The 21345-nt window shown below is 36.1% G+C and overlaps 2 protein-coding genes across 2 annotated transcripts; one reads left to right on the top strand and one right to left on the bottom strand.

Annotated features, from left to right (window-relative positions):
* The first annotated feature begins 1643 nt into the window (after window positions 1-1643).
* LOC137233692 (uncharacterized) lies at window positions 1644-2379 on the top strand. The gene is made up of 2 exons (XM_067756957.1): window positions 1644-1797; window positions 1865-2379. The coding sequence occupies exons 1-2, from the start codon at window positions 1758-1760 to the stop codon at window positions 2191-2193; spliced, it is 369 nt and encodes a 122-aa protein (XP_067613058.1). The 5' UTR covers window positions 1644-1757; the 3' UTR covers window positions 2194-2379.
* A 3507-nt stretch (window positions 2380-5886) lies between these two features.
* Window positions 5887-19330, bottom strand: LOC137233693 (uncharacterized). The gene is made up of 3 exons (XM_067756958.1): window positions 19172-19330; window positions 6523-6690; window positions 5887-6166 (listed from the first exon to the last, which is right to left on the bottom strand). Exons 1-3 carry the CDS (start codon window positions 19209-19211, stop codon window positions 6093-6095), a joined length of 282 nt encoding a protein of 93 aa, XP_067613059.1. The 5' UTR covers window positions 19212-19330; the 3' UTR covers window positions 5887-6092.
* Window positions 19331-21345: the final 2015 nt, after the last annotated feature.

Here is a 21345-nt window from a genome sequence, read left to right as displayed (position 1 = left end):
ACATTTAATTTTTTATATTGAATTTACATTTAACAATCCAAAAAAGGATCAAATGAAAAATTTAGCTTTCCAGCTTGTTCGTTAATTTTCTTTTTTTTTTTGTTTATATGATGCTTACTATTCCAGCTTGTTCGTTAGTACCAAAAGGGTAATTAAAAGCGAAAATTATTCGATCGTTCAATTGTCCATGAAATCTCCAAATATACATATAGGTATATGACCAAAAAAAAACTAAAAAAAAAAAACAATTTTTATTATTTTAAGTAAATGTTGCGTTTCATATGTAGTATGTATATTCGTACCCAATTAAAATTGAGAAACTTAAATGTTTAGTTTTCTGTATCATAGCCGAGGTTTTGCGGTAGGAGTAGTAGAGATTTTCACTCATGCTTATAAGGTAATTTCGATCTTCTTCTTGCTTCTGTAATCGTTCACTGTTTGTATCTTTAAACACTTGATCTTTGGATCCTGTTTTTTTCCACCTTCTATGCAGATTGAAGCAGTATTTTGAGCAAACAGCAACAACTCGTCTTGTCCTCATTTACCAAGAGACCCGCTTTTCTGCCTCTTAATTTAGTCCGTCAAAGGCAGGACTCACGACGCGTTTGGTAAGGCCTATAATATTAATATCATCAGCATACGCCAGCAATTGTACACTCTTATACTAGATTCTGCCATGACTGTTTAGCGCTGCTGCTAGAATTGTTTTCTCCAGTATTAGGTAAGAGATTTCGCACGAAAAGGACTCGCCTTGTCTGAAGCCTCGTTTAGTTTCGAAAGGCTTAGAGAGGTCCTGCCCGATCCTTACGGCTCTGGTGGTGTTGCTGATCGTCATTTGGCAGACCCTTACTATCTTTGCCCCTGCAACTTAAATTCAGACACAGCAGTACACAAGCACACCTTTTCGCGCTGTATTAAGGCTGATTTGAAGTTGGCAGAAGGATGGCGCGTGCCGTTTTCTTTTATCGCGAGTCTTATCTGGATGAAGCGAATTGTGAAGATCTCATTTATGCTAGATTTACCATGTCTGTAGCCGCATTGATATGGTCCAAACACTTCGTTGACTTTAGGCTTCAGTTTTAGCACACAACACTAGATATAACCTTATACGCTACATTAAGAAGGCTGATTTAACGGTAATTGGCGCGGTTTGTGGGATCGCCTTTCTTGTGGATTGGGCAGAGCACACTTAAATTCTAATCTGGAGGCATGCGCTCATCAATGCATGCTCTTTACCAACTCTTCGCTTCCGTGTTTTAACAGCCCGGGGGTAGTCCTCATTACACGGCGTCTTGTTATTCTTTAGCCGGGATATTGCCATTCTCACTTTGTCATAGACGGGTGACGGAACATCGGCGATTAAGATATCGGGTTCGTCTTCTCCCTCGCAAGACGAAGCCGAAAGAATCTACAATATTTTCATAGATTAAGTCATATTTTGTAAGGCCACAAAGCTTCAAAGGTAGCCCACGTATTCGCATAAGCATGCACATATGTAATTTTTAGTTAAACTAACTTTTAAAACGTGCTGACTACTGGAAATTTTGAGATAAAAAAAGAAAATAAGAAAAATACATGAAGAAATTTATGTTATGAGCCAAATTGCCTTATTATTACTATAAATTGAAATTTAGTCACGTATTCATTGCTAATATATAAGAGACCATATCAAATATGGCAATCAGTGATTTTCGAACTTCGGCAAGTCCAGTTCTTTAGATTTTTTTATCAAATCGTAATCCGCAGGAATTTAAAATATGCGCAGCTTAAGCACTTTAGTTTTGTTGTTGGTGGCAAGTAAGTAAAAATTAATAACTAATTTCTGCCTTTAAAAAAATAGTAATTAATATTAAAACAATGTTAGGCTCAATGGCATTGGTTCACGCAGGGCCTACAGATAGATTTGATAAGCTCTCAACACGTCTCGCACAACTACTTTCGAATCCAGCGAATAAAGAACGTTATAATGTTATCAATCGTTTCGAATCAGATGAGGTTTATTTTCCTAAACGGGAAGAGCAAACGGTGACACGTAACAAGCCAAAAATGTCTGATGCTGCAACACAAACGTCTGATGAAATTACTGAGCCGACGGAAAAGACAGAAACACCAGAGGATCTAATGGCTGTGATGTTTAAAACAATGTTTAAGCTAATGGGTGAAATGATGCGTGGTGTTTTCACACGTCGATGATTATTTTTAGATGTTATTATTATTATTATTATTCTTTATTCAGTCTATGATAACAAAATCTTACAGACTAGAAAACATAAAGGTATGTATGTAGGTAAAGAATTAAAGTCTTAGAAACTAGATATGTATTGTGTTAATTAAGAAATTAATTAATGATTAAATATACGAGATTTGCTATACATAAAAGTAAGTAATCCTAGAGGCGAACGGTCAAGATCTAGCGAAAAGTCAAGATCTAACTTCGTGTAGATATTATTAAGCTCATTAACAGCCATAGTAATGGGGGCAAAATTATGGTAATTAGACCTAACTGGCATGGCGTGAAATGGGTAATAAAAACGAAGTAATCTATTAGGGACGTTGAAACTTATTTGCTCAAGCAAAACTGTACAGTCTGACTGTATATTTCGCCTACTAGCAAGAGATTTGAAGTTCATAACGAAACATCGGGCATTGTAAGATGGAAAATGATCAGCGAAGTGAAGCGGTTGGAGAGCAAAGCGAGTAAAACTCCGTTGTACACGCTCAATCCAGTCGGAATGAGAAGCATAAAATGGGTTCCAAATATAGGAGGCGTATTCTAACTTCGATCTAACAAGGCAATTATAAAGGGATTTCCTTGTATAGGGTTCTATAAAATCTTTCGCATATCACTTTAGAAATGCTAAATTGGAGTAAGCTTTAGGAATTACTAAGTTCACGTCATTAACAAAGGTGAACCCAGAGTTAAAAAGAACCCCAAGGTCAGAGAATACTTCGACTGTGGACAGCTGATTATTTATAATCAAGTAGCTTGTATTGATTCTATTTTGAATTTTCGACAGGGTCATATGAAAACATTTATTTATATTTAGAGCCAGATTATTTCTAATACTCCACCCAGTAAGATTGTTGTTGCTGGGGAATGTAGTATATAATTAAGTTTTTTGTGGGAAAGTTTTATATAATTTGATTCAGAAAAAAAAATATCTGGTATGTAAAGGGGCATTCTAAAGAAAATGGTGAACCATTTTCACTTTTATTTAATTAGCGAGCTTTGCTCATATTGCTTTATACAATGGTTTTTGTTATTGATATTAGAGAAAAATTTTAAAGATTACAAACAGCGATGGTTACTAGGACATGTTTCTTAATTTCACTTCTTCTTCAGCTAGCTTTTCGGGAGCTGAGCATTGAACCCGAATCTCCAACATTCATATCAGTGCAAAGGCAGATGCCTTTAGCTACTCAGCCATATGAATGTCACCTTGCTCGCTGTACAATTGGTCTCTAAGAATGGCTGAGTAGCTAAATGCATCTGCCTTTGCACTGATATGAATGTTGGAGTTTCGAGTTCAATGCTCAGCTCCCGAAAAGCTAGCTGATGAAGAAGTGAAATTCAGAAACATGTCCTAGTAACCATCGCCGTTTGTAATCTTTACAATTTTTCTCTAATATTAATAACATTTTCACTTTTTATTGCTCAATCTTTGAATTTCACGCTGAAAATTAAGATTTTCGAAGAGTGCCGGCTGGGACAACTCATTTCGTGACTAGATTGCGTCGTTTTGTCGTTTTAAGATTTCACAAAAACTATGTACATATATGTATTTGGTTAAGATCGGTTTTTCGGCTAGTAATGTGATATAAAGATGCGTTTTATATTTTCATTGAAAAAGTAAAGGAAAAAATACATATTTTTGCTTATGATGGATGGGGGGATATTATCACATATCGACGCCTCCTTGAAAAAAACCTTACCTGACCATTTTTTTAAACCACTCCATCTGAGAATTTATTTAAAGAAATGTCCGATCTAAGTTCAAAATTTAATTTGTGTTAAGATTGGACGTTTTCGAAACAAATTCTGAAACAAGGCGTAATTCAATCAAATTCTGAGATAGGGCGTTTAAACAAAAAAATTTAAGATAGCGCAGTCCCCAAACAAATTCTGATATATTGCCCCAGGAGTAAAAGCACAAGCTATGAGTTAGCTATAAGCTGGTTACCAATAAAGACACGTGCACTATTATCTGTTTGTTTTCTTTAAAATAAGGTAACTAGTTTTGTATGGCAAGAAACGAAAACTAGTCAGAGATGGTTATTTCTTCTCCCTGCGATGCAAAATATCCAAAAAATTATTAATTCACCAAAAACCAATTGGTTGGTATGGTGTGGTTATGGCTAGGGCGTTATTGTATATCACCACTGATAAATTGCATTGATTTCCATAAGTTTGGTTGGATCAGCTGTTTTATATGAATATGGATATGTCCACTTTGCCAGGGCTTTAAAGCAGTTGTAGTTATGTTTATGTTCGTTAATAATAACGTCCAACATTAACACTAATGACCGGTTTTGCAGCGCGATTTTAAACTACGGTTAAAGTTAATTGGCCTTTAAGCACGCGTTCGTTACCGTTGAAGGCGAGCGCTTCATAAAGTTAACGACGTGGTTTCGTTTCCCGGCGAAACGTAACGAATTCAACGAACGAAATGTTACGAAGTGAAATGGTATCATTTCGCTTGTTGACCATCCTTGCTTAGAATTATCCCGGTTTAATTTTTGGAAATTTTTCAGTTACAGTGGCTGTCATGGCAACGATACATGACTTTACAACCAGTTAATAGCTAGCTAAAAGTCAGCTACTTTCCGAAATGGCGCAAAATTGTCAACTATTAGTTAGATTTGTTTTTAGCGAATGATATATTTTTGTTCTGCCTGGACGCTTTTCTAAAAACCAAATTAAACTTCCTTAACCTTAACGCCATAGTCGTAACCATACCCATATCCACAACCATCTCCAATGTGATCGATTAATGGTGCCATAACCTAAAAATCGCGAAAATTTCTTAAAAATGAAGAAAACGCAAAAAATAAGTCTCTTAGTCATAACGTATGCAAAACAATGAATAAAATCTATTAAATTCACCAACTCAAATATTTTTAGGTTATGGATATGGCGAGAAAGCAAAAACCAATTGGTTGGCTATGGTATGGTTATGGCGTTAGCGTTATGATATGGCACCATTCATTGATTTCCATAAGGTAGGTTCGATCAGCTGTTTTATCTGGTTAGGCTTTATGGTTATAAGTCACCATTAATTGACCCTTAAAAGTTGGCTGAGGTAAGCCGTTTTCAAAATATTTAAGGGCCAAATAACTTTGATAGCTACGGGACTGTTCTTAGCTACCAACCTGCGAGTATGCTGCAATCGCTATGTAGCATTCGCTGTTAACAAATCTTGACTGAAAATGAAGCGGGCAAAACAAAGGAGGCTTTTTTCAAGTAAATTTTAATCTGTAAAAGACACACATACATACATTAACTGTTATCCAAAATCTTATAAGTTGAAATGAGAGAAACTAAGATATTGAGACAGCGCGCTCTCTTTGCGGGAGGTGATTATATTTTGCCGAACCTTCTCACAAAATTAACCAAGTCTGTCGTATGGCGCATAAGCAAGGTTTTAATCAAGTGTGTCAGTTTGAAACAAATAAATTAACCCGTACTATTCTTATTCGGCTTATACTCAATCATAGCATGGGCAGGTATATTTGGAGTCATCTGTGAATACGGCCGTAAACTCTTAAGTCTAAAATAGACATATTGACACATGCCACCATGTCGAGGAAGATGCCTTGTTGGTAGGGTATGGAGGTCCAATGGATTCGGCTGATTCGTATCAATCAAAAATTCCAAGCGGAAGTAGCTGCAGCTTATTAAATTTATTTTTATTATATTTTCTTATTTAGTAGTAAAGGCAATGTGTACAGAATAGTTTTTAATGCATTTAACGTATGTATTTTAATTTCTACAAGAAGTCGGCTTAAGTATAAAATGTAGCGATAATCTCTGAAATGATATTTATCAAATAACTTATTAAAATATATATAGTCATATTTATAGAGTCCAGTTCCTAGCACAGACTGTAATGCGGATGAGTTCGTCGATCGGCTAAGTCACACAGAGACATGTCCACTGTTTCTAGATCTAAAAGAAAAAAAAGAAAAAAGAAACAAAATTTTCATTTAATAATTATTTTAGGATAATGAAGTTAAATATTGAAGTAAGTAAGTAATGAAGTTATAGAAAAACACAAAAAAAGATATAAAAAATCGTGGGTATATAAATAAAAATGAGACGTCTTAGGGTCTAAGTTCGCATGTAATCGAATATTATGTACTTAGTTTCGAGCTTAAGTACAGTTAAGTATATAAAGTATACGAAATTATATAAACACAAAAAAAAAAAACATAAGAGATAGTCCATCCACGGCAAATATATAAAAAAATAATAACAAATTACTACGAAATTAACAATTAAACAATGCTTATATTGGTACTTACTATGCTTTGTTTTGCATTTTAGATAATCATATTTGCATTTATTGTCAAATACAGTATAACAAACGCTGTCATAGCCGCAAACTTTATCGCCTGTTGTCGGACATGCTTCTTCACATTGTTTTTGTGGAGATTGTGGCTTGGCCATTACTAATGCAACAATACTGAGTACTAAAATTTAAAATTGTTTATTAAAGTTTAATTGACAAATTTCGAATTTATATAAATAAAATCATAGAAAAACCATTTCCTGTAGTGGAATCCACTAACTTATATCGATGCGATTTGTCGAGATTTTAATTACCGATTTGTCGCTTGCCTTATCGATTGTACTATTCACTAACTTAGTTTTAACGACTCGAAATAAATGACATTTAAATTTCGTTTTAATAATAGAAAGATGGCAGCACAGCTTAAGGAAACCTTAAAAAATGCGAAAAGCACAAAAGGAGTGCCAAAAATAAATAAATTCCGTATAAAGTAAATGCGGTATTAATGTATTTTTTTCCCTGTTGATATCGAAGTTATTCTTGTACCCCTTAACTGACTATCAAGTTGAGAAATAATATCATGAGCCAAGTCTGGGGTTAGTCGGTCCATCTTTAGAAACTCCGTTGCATTCAAGTGTAATGGGTTATCAACTTCACTAGGAAGATGTCTTTCCACTGGCGATGGACTTAGTAATTCTTCATCTTGTGATAACACGTCTGCCAAGTACTCAAATGCCATTTGATTTATAAAGCAGCTTTCCGTGTTTGAAAGTATGTAATTAAAGTTCCGACTTTTTAAAATGAAAATTGCCAGAAATATCAATTTCGTGATTTTTAACGCAGCCAATTTACTTGCCGTTTATTTAACAACACAGCTGATCGTCGATAAACAAATATCAATAAAAAATAGTTACTGAATAACGAAATCGTTATAGTTATCGATTCGCAAATAAAGCGATGGCAAATGTGGTTAAAAAGGTTAGTGAATTTCACTACTGAATTCCTCTTAAAGCACCGTCCATTAAGCAGTTTTTCATATAGAAGTGTTTTACTCAATCTTATGCGTTATGAGTAGATTGCACGTAGTTTTATGGAGAACGGTAGATTGGGGGGCACTGGCGCCATCTCACATGCAAAAGTAGCCAACTTCCAACATTTGCTGCAAGCAAGGCATAAGAAGAAGAATTTCAAAGTTGCTTTGACTAAGGGTGCTTTCACGCTTTGCAAGTGAAGTTATTTTTCGCGCTCGTTGGTAACTTTTCTAACATTTTTCAAAAAGTACAATATAACAAAGGAATAGGACACAGAATATGTTGGCAAGTATATTTCTTGTACAGTGAGGATGTTTCCAACAGTGATTCGCAAAATTTTGTGAATGGGAAAGACGAAATGAACTTCAATTGCAAAGTCTGAAGTTCCTTCATATTTACAAACGCAACAGTTTGCGTGATTGTGGCGATGTTACTTGCATGAATAAGATTGCGTTGAACGCATCTATATGAAAAACTTCATTATGGCTCGGCTTGAAAAATTCTTAACTAATTTTCCTTGTGAAAAGGAGCAGCCAAACTAACCTCTCCTTAGGAAAAGTTTTACTGCGCACTTTTAAAAAGAAAGTATTAATAAACAAGTAGAGAAGTGTAAGTTCGCACGAAATCGAAAATTATATACCCTGCTATGTGCTCTCATATTTATAAAGGACACATTTAAAGAGAAATGTCATGAACAATTAATGATATGAGTTTAATTCACTAAAGTTTCACCACTTTATAAGTATTTGTTTATGTATTGTGCCAGTTCTTCTATTTTAAAAAATTTTCAATATCTAAAAAGTGGGCGTGGTTATAATCTGTTTTCAACCATTTTCAATACTAAATTTGAAGAATATGTATACATTTTTGCTTAAGTTATCGTGTTATCTAACGGACGCAAGGATAGGTGTAGAAAGTGGGCGTGCTGTCCAACCAATTTCACCCATTTGATTTGATTTCATTTATTTAAGAGTTAACAACAAGACAAGTACAGTCGAAAAAGCAATGACATTATCAAATTTCGTTAGGATTTGTCGATTTTTTTCGGTTTATGGCATCAATAGTATTATTGAGAAATTATATAAAATTAGGCGGGGCAACGCCCATTTCCTAGTAATTTTGAATTTTCGTACTACTTCCACAATATCACTTCTGAGGTTAAATACCGTATAAATATTGTTTTTTTTTGTAAAATAAGCCTTAGGTTAGGTTAAACTGGCCGGTCCATGAGGACCTTACATAGACTGAATGAGTCCGTAGTATTACAAAAAAAATTATACCTAATTTTTCTTCTTTTAAATACAAGTGATGCCACACCTGTTTTCCAAACTTGATCAATTTTCAACCCGCATATTCGATATAGATTTTCTTTTTAAAGAGGGCGTGGTCGTCGTTGTAATTTTTTACAAAATGTATAAAGTAGCAAGGACCATATCAATCTAAGACTTCAACATGATACCTTCGACGGATTTATATTCACGGCTTGCAAAAATTAAAATCTATCTATCTATCCGCCCTATTGCGAGTGTCGATCGGAATAGAATATACTATTTATTGATCCAATCTTTTTCATTTAATTTCGTTTAGTTTTCTTTTTAATCTAGGGATCCATTTTACACAGTTAGCTGACTCGAAGCATATTTCGAACCTTTTTTCACTTCTCGATACATATATACACATATATACATACTAGGCCGGGTTGATTTGTGGGGAGGCAAAAAAATCGCCCATTGCTCTGTGAAAATCATATTCTAGGGATCAAAATAAGAAACTTTGCCGAAGGAAATATACCTCTAAAACGAATTCTGGTGTCCCCCAATTTGGGTCGAACTTTTGGGTAGGGACAAATTTTGAAAAATCCCACTTTGACCCATTTAGAGTGCTCTAATCGAGTCCAAATGTATGACCGACCCCCACTAACTTTGGAGGCCCGACCCACCGATGCCAGTGGCACACCCCCTGGAACCCCCTGGGGGTTCACCATACAAACATTTCAAAAAAATCGCCGGTTTTGCACTTTACATGAAAAAATCAGCGAAATGCCTATGTTTTTTCTTTTTGGAGTTTATTTTCTCTTTAGAAATTTATTTAGTCAGAACATATGTAAATGAAAAAATGAATTTAACTTAGTAATAGAAAAGAAATTAAAAAAAAATTATTAGAAATTAGCGTTTTTATAACCCTTTTAAAACCAAGGCATCACTGTGATGCATTTGCTTGTCGTAAACATATGTAGTTGTGTGGATTTTTTATTCAACCGTTTTAAAAAATGAAGGTATCACTGTGACACAATTGCAGATCGTAAAATTGCTTGTGTTTTTTTTAAGCCACCACAAGACACAGCAGGTAGAATTGAAATTACCATTTCATTCTTATTACCTCGTCTCGTAGACCATATATAACGCAACAGTTTTTGTGAATGCATTAAGTCGTTGTGAAGAACTCAAAGTGTGAAGAGCTAATTTCAGATAAAAAAATATTTCAAAAAAAATAAGTGAAGTGACCATTCCAAATCAAAAAGTTTACAATGAATCCACCATCCTCTACACCGCAAGATGAAGCAACTCCATCAACAAATATCGAAAACCCAATGAGTCATATACCCAAGCATGATGTTACTGTTTTTGGTGTGTCTACTGATTTAACTGATCTTAATTTACCAACCCATCTGGATATCTTGAGATATTATTTTTACTTAAGCGAACGTGCTAAAACAGAACAAAAAAAGTTTTCCCATAAATCATTCACTATTCAAGTACAAGATACGTTGATTGGAATTTGGGAAAAACTTGGTAGGGAAATAATGCTGAAAAAAAGTGTATTTAATAAATTGAATAAATTGCTTGACAAGTATCAAGAGCAAATCAAGAGAAGAAACAACACCCAACAATTTACAGAGTATGTAAAATCTCTGGAAACTATATCTTACATTGGAGCATGTAAATGCGATTTGAAGGCAGCTCCATGTGCGTGCGGCTGGGTTCCCGAACGCCTCAAAGAGTTCATGCACGATCAACATTATCAGAGAAGACTAACAATGGATGTATTTATGATGGAAACTGAAGAGCAAGGAGTAACGTCTATGTCATCAATGCCAACATACCAAGATTCCGATGATTCAACATACGCACCGTCACCGGTTCAAGAAGATATGGATAGAAGCACAAGTTCACAATACACAGAGAGATACGATTGTTTTAACTTTGCCTTGGTATGTGACAGATTTGGTGTGCCTGACAGAGTAGCATCAGCATTGGGAACCGCTCTTTTGCAAGATTTTAAAATTAAAGATAAGCATGGGAAACCCCTCATCATGGATAAATCGAAAGTTCGCAGAGAAAAAGAGAAATTCAGACAAGAACTGCTTCGCAAACGGTTAGATGATACCAATTTGTTAGCGTTTTCATTCGATGGCAGAAAAGATGATACTTTAACGATAGATAAAATTGATGAGAAGTATCATACTAGGATGGTAAAAGAACCTCATCTTGTTATTTTGAGAGAACCCAATTCGGAATTGATTGGTTACGTAAGACTAGAACATGAAACCGCTGAATAAAAAACAACCAAATTAAATGGTTTTTTCAACGATAAAAATATATCACTGAATGCATTAATTGAAATATGCACTGACGGTGAGCCAACAAACACTGGCCCACACGGTGGAATTATACGACGATTCGAATTGCCGTTAAAAAGACCATTGCATTGGTTCGTTTGCCTTCTATACTTCAACGAACTTCCGTTTCGGCATTTGTTTGAAGCTTTGGATAAATCAACCAGCGCTCGACCAAGATCGGCAACCGGAAAACTGAGCCGTCAAATCGAAACTTGTTAAACTCTTCCGGTAAGTTATTGCTATCACTCATTTATTATAATTGTCAACCATTTTTAATTATTTTATTATTATATATTTTCAGGTGGTGGACAGCTTCCAGAAAATTGAGTTGCAAAATATGCCCCCTGCTCCAGAAAAAATTGAATTTTCCACCGATTCGAAGTACTTATACGACATGGCCCATGCAATTTCTAGCGGCGTGGTTCCGGTGGATCTGGCTAACATCAAACCAGGGAAAATTGTACATTCTCTACGGACAACGGAAAGTCCATATGCAAATTTAAGAATTCTGGTTGAATTTATAATTAAATGTTATGTGCCAATGTACTTCGATATCAAGTATTACAGCTCTGTCGTGTACGGCAGTGCATTATTTTTCAAGTTCATTGGTTGGTCACGATTTCTAGAACCTCATTTACGCAAAATTGTTAATCAAGTAATTAAAGATAATTCATATTATGCGCATTCGGAAAATATCTTGTTATCAATGTTGTTTGATGATAGCAAAGAAAAGCGCGACTGTGCCATCAAGAAAATTCTACGCTATCGAACCGATGTTGACGAGCCAATGGAACTTAGAGTTTATAAAAAACCAGATATAAACTTTAATTGCACAAGTTATACGGAAACTATCAATTTGAATGATATAAATATCGTATTTGAACCACCATTCACGCGAAGCATTCCGTACGATACATTGAAAGAATATTTAAATCAAGATGATCCACCGTTTAATGATCCAAAAATTCCATCACACATACAAGGAACGGAGCGACATGTTCAATTGCTAGCTAGCGGTTCCAAACGGGTTATACCGGAAAATGTAGAGGCTGTTATGGCGACGACATTAGAGAGCCGTACGAAATTGCCCAGACTTGAAAGTAAAAAAGACTTCGAACATTAATTTTTTTTAGTTTCTTTTCTATAACTCACTTAAATTATTTTTTTCATTTACATATGTTCAGACTAAATAAATTTCTGAAGAGAAAAAATAGATATTATTATAAATAAATAATAAATATTATTATAAATAAATAAATAAAAATAAAGAAAAAACATAGGCATTTCGCTGATTTTTTCATGTAAAGTGCAAAACCGGCGATTTTTTGAAATGTTTGTATGGTGAACCCCCAGGGAAGTTCCAGGGGGTGTGGCACTGGCATCAGTGGGTCGGGCCTCCAAAGTTAGTGGGGGTCGGTCATACATTTGGACTCGATTGGAGCACTCTAAATGGGTCAAAGTGGGATTTTTCAAAATTTGCCCCTACCCAAAAGTTCGACCCAAATTGGTTTTAGAGGTATGGTTCCTTCGGCAAATTTTCTTATTTTGATCCCTAGAATACGATTTTCACAGAGCAATGAGCGATTTTTAAATCAACCCGCCCTAATACATACATACATATAACGTACTCTTTGTCCCATCTATTCTGGGTTTAGATAAGGCAATAATATAGCAAATTTCGTATAGATATCTAAGATTTAATCAAGCTATGGAACGGATAGATGGACTAAATTTTTGATATAAGGAAGTCTATATATATCTCGGCTTACTTTATGCCATTAATACAACCGTTATCCAATCAAAGTTATAATACCCTTGTGCACAATTACACCCTGGGTATAAAGAGTTGTAAGAACTGATAGCAACTCCTCTAGCCACGAAATAAATCACAAAAAACATCGCGAATGTATAATTTTTCAAAATATGAGTATATTCAGCAAAAAATATACACAAAATAGTAGAGATCAAAACATTTTTTTATAAAATGTAAAAATTCCACACAGATAAATAACAAAGAAATGAAAAGCTAATACGTAAAATAGACATAAATCGTCCATTGAGTTTAGTATCGCTCCATCTCAACTGCCCTTTTGAAAACGCTTTATCGCACCATGCTTTCAAAAACATGATACATCAGAAGTAGCGTGAAGAACGCTCTATCTCACTCACAGACAAAACCGGGCCATATATCACTCAAAGACCGAAATAGTTAGAGATCAAAACCTACATAAATTCTTTTAAAATGCCTGTTTCGAAGCCTGTCATAAATGCCTATCAGTAGCATGGAATGTATCTCTCCTTTTAACACAATTTCATTTTCTGCAATGCCGGCTATATATATTCTGTCGAAAAATTTCACAGACAGTTGTTGTTTTTGTGGTGATAAGGACACTCTCCGAAGGCTTTGGGTAGTGTTGTCAATGTTGATGGTCCTTTGCCGGATGCAGATTCGGTACGTTCCTATAACAAGCACCATTAAAGTACTAGCTCGACCATCTCGGGACCGATTTGGTATGTCCACATGAAACCTTCTAGGTCATCCCGCCCTTTCATCCCCCTATATCCATAAGAAACTTGTGGTCGCCAGAGCATCGGCTGTTAATGATATAGGATTCGCCACGGGTAGGTGATATGACAATTGCGTTGGAGAAGCTATATATTGCGCTGGCAACCCTTTGAAAGCGTTGCGCTACACAACCTCTTGAATCAATTTGGTAGTTTAGACGCCTCTTACGACAGGCATACCTACCATGGGTACATTCGCCACCAGAAGGAGTTACTATTGTTTCCTACGCCTGTACAATAATGGCCACAGGTCTATCCCACAGATCGATGAGCTTTGCAACAGAATAAACGGCTACCTCCCTGATCCCTCCAGTTTTTTCGCCTCGCGAAACCTGGCATTATCACCGACTAAATCTGCGCGACCTTATTTACAACATGGACGTCCCAAATGTCGACCATTTTGAACATCCACTTCGATGGCACTACGCTACCGACTGTCCTACACCCCAAAATGTTGAGTGTGACGTTTGATCGGGATCTACATTTTGGTGAGCATGCAGCCGCAATTGTACCGGAAATCCAGAGCCGTAATAAAATGCTAAAATCTCTTGCTGGCAGTACTTGGGGAAAAGACAAAGAAACGCTGATTACCACATACAAAGCAATTGGCCAGCCGATTGCATGCTACGCGTCCCCTATATGGTCGCCAAGCCTAAAAACTAAAAGAAGCTACAGGCCTGCCAAAATACTGCTCTCAGAACCGCCACGGGCTATCTTCTTATGTCCCCAGAACACCACCTACATAATGAGGCGCGAATACTCCCCATCAGGGAGAGAAATGAGATGCTAACCAAACAGTTCCTGTTGAATACCCAGAAACCTTTGCATCCCAACAGACATCTCATTGATGAGCCAACACCGTCCAGGGACTTAACTAGTGATCTCCGTAAGCATTATGAGGAAATACGGCACCTGAGAACTCAGCCGTATGAAGCCAAAAAATACAAGCAGGTCCTCAGCGAACTCCACATACAGGTGTCGGACCTTTATGCCGGAATTGCCTGGTGAATGCAGTACTCAAAGAACAATACCCAAAACTAGTGGAAGAGGAACGCATACTCCCTAGGGAAACACGAGTCACTCTAGTTCAACTTCGATCTGGATACTGTAACAGGTTAAACTCTTACCTATCCAGAGTCAATCGCGACATACAAAATGTATGCTCCGCTTGCAATGTGTCCCCACATGACACCAACCATCTCTTTAAGTGTAATGTGGAACCAACGCCTCTAACACCCCTCTCGTTATGGTCCACCCCTGTTGAAACTGGCAGTTTCTTTGGACTCCCGTTAGAGGATATTGATGACAATTTGTGATCGGTCGCACCTATTGGGTGAGGCAAAGCACTTCTACAACAACAACAACAACCATGGGTATATTCTAAGCCCTCTAACCTGGGGTTTAACAGGCAGTCAGTCCGTCCGTTAAAATGTGCCAGCATCTGGCAACTGATGGCCACGTCCATTATTTTCATTTCCAGTTTCACGTTACTACATCCGGCTTAATATTGAGTTTTTAAATACTTCCACTAACTTTTCAAGAATGATTTCATTTTCTCTTTTAAGCGAAAATTCCCTGAAGTCTGTTTTTGTAAATTGATGGACTAAACTCGAAATCGTACTGCGCCGGGAGTTGAAGCCTCAAATCATATTAAAAAAGTACCAGTCAGCTAATTTTCGGCGGTCACCTGTTCCTGACTCTGCCAGGGTTCTAAGCTTTTTACCTCTTATTGCCTTTTTTCGAATTTTCCTAACACACAATATGAGAAGCGGAATGACTCTATGTACAAAGTTAGCATCAAAATTTTGTTTAATCATTTTTAATTTACTCGATTAAGTGAAACTTTTCAATACTAAAGAAGAAATTTCCAAGAAGTAGCGAACATAGGGTGTTAATTTTTGAACATCTTTGCATTCTATCTTCTAAGGCTACGACGACTCAAGCTTTTCATGCCATTTCTACTCACTTAGGCCAGGTTTTAGTTTCAGTTTATCAGTTAAACTACGCTTAAATGTATTCTGCAGTTTTTCAGTCTATTTTAACTGAAGTTTAAGCTGAGCTTAAGCGGCCGATCTGACAGGGTTAAACTCTATTTTTTTTCAACCCACCTCAACTCGATATCCAAAGTAGGATATAAACTGGGGAAATGTATTGGATATGCATTTGAAAGCTGTACATTTCACAAAATCTCTCGGAAAATAATTTGAGAATGTCGTTGGAGGTCAACTCGAGAACTATACATTTTACAAAATTTCTTAAAGGTTGGATAGTGATTGGAGAATGAAGTTGGAAAACAACTTGACAACTATCTGGTTTAAGAATAATTACAGCATGATGTTGGATATCAGCTCTGGAACTAGATATATATTTCTCTAAGGCTGGAGAATTTTTTTTTCGTGTTTGTTGGGTAAACAAAATCCAACTGTTGCCGTATCTACAAATTATCTAGATAACAAAAAAAAAAAACAGTGTTGCCGTACAACAAGCCTACCCCCAAACACGGCCTTAAACTAGTCACAGCTGTGACTGAAAAATTGCTCAGTAGTTTAACTGGAGTTTAAATTTGACTAGAGTTTAAGCAAACTTAGTTTAAAATTAGCTTAACCAACTACTGAAAAACCGGGCCTTAAAAACATTTGCTAAGATAATTTTAATTTTTATGAAATGACGAAGTTCTGGCAATTTGTTCTGTTCTCAGGGTTTATTTCCTTTGTCTCTTATATGTACATTAATGATCAGAAAACAGCAGAGTGCCACATGCTAAAACCGTCGCACCTATATCCATATCGTATAAAAACTTAAGCTAAGTCCACATTTTGGTAGATATCTTCGAAGCCTCATTTGCTTGTTTTATAACAACATACCTCAGAGTATAGAAAATTTAGTAGATTAATCGGCTTAGCCGTTCCTACGTGGAGGGAGAATGACCGAATGCCCCCTAAATTTTTATTTGACAGATAACACTGCAATTTTTCTGAACCCATGTATACTCTTTGTTTTTGTGTTTTTTTTGACGCAAAATAGTGCAGGTTCTGTCTAAATGATTGACATTTTCTGGTTTTTAAGCTATGTATGTGTAATTCACTATCATATATTTTAAATTTAATATATAAGATAATAACTTGTCATGCTAAATTGCTGAGTGAAGCTTGTTCCGTAGGCCAATCTTATACTATTAGGTATATAAAAAAAATAAATGTAAGGCGCGATAACCTCCGAAGAGATCTAAGGCCGAGCTTCTCTTCCAATTTGCGTCGTGCTCCTCTTGATTTTCCCTACAAATCGGCCGGACGGGACCTACATGTTTTATGCCGACTCCGAACGGCATCTGCAAGGCAGATGAGTTTTCACTGAGAGCTTTTCATGGCAGAAATACACCCGGAGCGCTTGCCATACACTGCCGAGGGCGACCCCGCTTAGAAAATATTTCTTCTAATTGAAAAATCTTATTTCTAAAATTTTGATGTTGCTTTGCCCGGGGTGTGAACACATGGCATACGGTGTGGTAGGCGGAGCACGCTATCATCACACCACGGTGGCCGCCATACTATTAGGTATACTTTCTATATAATTTATTACCACGATCACGCTTTCTCTTTCAGTCAAAAACAATATTGTCTTTGGGTTTTTTTTTAGCATTGATTATAATTTTGCAAATTATACCAAATAATCACTAAAATTTGCACATCACATTTAATTACAGCGAAAATGATAAGAATTTAATCAATTGGGTTTTTTCACATACGCCAGGCCACAAAAAAAGGAATCGCGTCATAACAGCTACATGTGGGGAACATATGTATGGAGGAAAAATAAAAATTTCATTTCAGAGGGAGCTATAAACTCATTAATGAATAAGTATCTAAGACTTTAGACAATTCATCTTATCGCAGGTTATGTTTATTTCCAAAGAACTCAAAAACTTTCCTTTGCTCAGAGAATATTGAACTTTTTTTAAGCCCAATGACCATAATCGCAAAAAGACTTAAGCGACAATATTTAAATTTTTTGATTTCCGATAGGAATTTATAGCTCATAATCAGCTTCATTGGTTATCTGAAATTTGATGTAATATGATTAACAACTGATATATTATGGCAAAAGTAACTTGAACTTAATAGCTACTTGTTCAAAATTCGGGTAAAAGTCTAGTTGAGGGGTCGACTGCTAGTACGCGTCAAAAAATATCGAGAGAGGTGTCAAAAGACGCGTATTGACCTCGACAACAATATTCCGAAGGCGGAAAAGAAAAATTTTATCTCTGTCTGGAGATCTTTGCACTTGAAGTTGGCGATTTTCATGTGGTTGTTGTAATGTTGTTGTACCCACAAAAAAAAATTGTGAACATAAGGGTTTTGCGCGAATATAGTTTTGGTCTCCAACCCGGTATTGGACCCACCCAGGGTAATGTTTTATAAGCGCGGCCGAAGGCCGCCTACGCAGAACGGCGTCCTGCGCAAAAATACTATGGATTCCACCCCCGGTTACGCAGGTACCCGCGGGTCATTTTTCGGTTTTTCGTTAATATCTTTTGAAAGAGTTAAAATTTGTTTTTTCCGCCATCGGATTATTAATACTGATGTGAAGACGCGTCGTGTGATACCTCCTTCGATATTTTTGGACGCGTATTAGCAGTCGACCTCCCAACTAGACTATTACCAAAATTCGTCTATTGTAAAATATCTTACTGTCACTTACACCTTTTTTGCGTTTATGCATCAATACGATGACTTAAAACCGCGTCACATAAGCAGATTTTTCATATAGATGTGTTTAACGCATTCTTATGCATGATGAGTAGATTGCACGTATTTTTATGGAGAACGGCAGATCGACCGACACTGACGCATCTGACAGGAAGACATAGTCAACTTCCAATTTTTATTGCAATCAAAGCAAAAGAAGAAGAATTCGACATTTGCTTTGGCTACGGGTGCTTTCGTACTTTTCAAGTGATATTATTTTTCCCACTCGTTGGTTTTGTTCTAGCAGTTTTCACAGTTAAAACCGCAATTTAACAAATAAATCGGGCACAAAATATGTTAGCAAGTATTTTTTTTTTGTATAGTGAGAATGTTTATAACAGCGCTTTGTGAATTTTTGTATGCGAATGTGCAAGGCGAAATAAATTTCAATTGCTAAGTCTGACATTCCTTCATATTTACAAACGCAACATCTTGCGTGATTGTGCCGATGTTACTGACATGCATAAGCTTGCCTTGAACGCATCTATATGAACAACTTAATTGAGGCTTGGCCATTAGGCGATATAGATAAGTATTTTAATTTATTTTGTCACTTTTTAAATAGTTTTCGTTTTCTTACATTACACAATTTTCAATTACTAATTTTTTATTAACTCTTTTTTTTTACAAATCGTTTTCCGTTTTTTTACATTATAAAAACAAATATACGATGAATATGCAAATTTTTTAATTCAAACTTACCGAAAAGTACATAGAATCCGAGTAATAAATGGGGTTTCATCGTTTTTCAATTGTCAAAGTATATATTTCCTTAGATGAATGTAAATTTAATTGGCGTTGCAATCTGCCTTTGATGGGATCTCTTGTTGAACTGTTTTTGCTATGTCGGTCTCAGTGTTCTCAGCATCGTTGTGAGTTTCTATTCCAATTTCCGCTATAAAGATGGATTTTGTATATATGCATTTGTTTGTACATACGTACATTATACCTACGTAGATATGGTATAAGTATGGATTGGGACTTACAGTAGAAATCAGATAAAAAGAATTATGCTAGGAAATAATCAAAACTAAATAATTGAGTAAATACTTAATTTATCTTTAAGGAGATTTAGGCCAAAATTCTCTTCTTAGTTACGCGGTGCTACTTTTTAATTGGCGGTTTCTAATTTTTCAAAATTTTTGATATCATTTTGCCCGGGACTTGAATCCATGATCTTCGATGCTGCACGCTACCACCATGCGACGGCGGCCGCCAAAAATAAGCTTTACTACCACGGAAATAGGTAGCATTGCAGGGTAATCCAGGCGAGTGGTCGTCCTTGCAGTCTAAGATGTAATAAACGCTTTCGACAGCGAAAGATAGGCGCATGTGCTGGTCGCTTTAAATTCCATGCGGTATCTGAAGCTATATTAGAGAGTTATGTACATGCAGATCAGCACAGGAATAAGTTTTTGGTTTTGACCTATGAAACGTCAGCTAAAGTGAAATTTTAATTTTGAAGTGAATGATGAAACATTCTTAGTAGGTTATGCAGATTACATTGCTCCAGCCAATACAGCTCGAAATAGATTGGAAATACGCAAAAGCTCAAGCAGGTCATGATACTCGCGAAAAAGGCTAGAATAGCGGCTACTCCAGCTGGTAGCAGAAAAAACCAAACTTCGTGCTGCAAACAAAGACGCACATACCGCTATAAGCTGGCTTATGTAAGAATAAGTTGAGACTCCCGACTCAAATTCTCCTCCGTCTACCGATTTTTGTCTATAACAATTTGTGAAGTTGGTCGCAAAAAATAAATTTCCAAAAAATAGCTTATTTACTTTGAAATCAATATAAAGCAGCGCTTTTAAACTTTTTTGGTCAATATTTTAAACTATGAGGGAATAAATCCAATTTTTAATATATGAAAAAAGGAAATTTTTTGGACTTAAATTTAAACCAAACTATTGGTCATATATGTAGACCAAAAAGTTTAAGATTTGTTATGGAATCGCATTTACAGTGGAAGCAGTAAGGAAGGCGGTCGGCATGATGTGGTGGTGCACAGTGGCTAGTCATTGTCGGCTGGGGCGGGTCCTTGCCAACCTTACTGTTCCTGCGCCATAATCAGAGAAAAGTTCCTATCATGCCTTAAAAAAAACTCAGCTGTCAAAATCAAAAAAACCTGACAGAAGCGCAGAGACCGACTCAAAACGCTTACCAATTCAAAATAAAACGACATCCGGTCGACCCGGATGCCACGGACAGACCGTTAGACATTCAAACATTTACAATTCAAAAAGAAATAGCCGCGAAAAAAAATTACCGAACCGGACATGACCGGTTACTACTCTAAAATCAAAAATCAAAAAAAAAAACGGCTGAAAAATAAAGATACAAATAGAAGGGCCGAATATACAGAGGGGCGCCGCGGGTGTTGTTGCGACGCCCGGTGCATATACCCACCCTCAAATCCATGGCCACCGATGCACCTATTTTTCGGTGGCCCCTTACCTAGTAACCCTACGTGCCTTCTAAATAAATGGCGACGCCAGCATTCCCAATTTATTTTTAATTTATTTATAATTCATTTCTATTAACGTATGTAAGCAACAAAAAAAAAATAAGATAATGCAGGTATCTTAACCAGGGCTACAACATTGTTGAACTACCAATAGCTAATTACACTATGAAAATGTAGGTAAGTGTGTGTAGTGCATAAGTGAGAGAGAAAAAAAATGATCCAACAGATCACACTTTATTGGGCCGAAATCGAAACGAAATCTAATATGAATACTTAAGTCTGACTAAGCTTGTTCTGTTGGGGGTTCTTTTCTTTTCTCTTACTTTTGCTCGTAATATTTTAAATTATACAATTATTTACGTCTCCCAATTTTTTTTTATAGTCGTTATAAACCCTATGTGTGAGAAAA

Source organism: Eurosta solidaginis, chromosome 5 (assembly GCF_040869045.1).
Source record: "Eurosta solidaginis isolate ZX-2024a chromosome 5, ASM4086904v1, whole genome shotgun sequence".
In the NCBI taxonomy this organism is placed as follows: Eukaryota; Metazoa; Arthropoda; class Insecta; order Diptera; family Tephritidae; genus Eurosta; species Eurosta solidaginis.
This window is presented reverse-complemented; position numbering and strand designations above follow the sequence as displayed.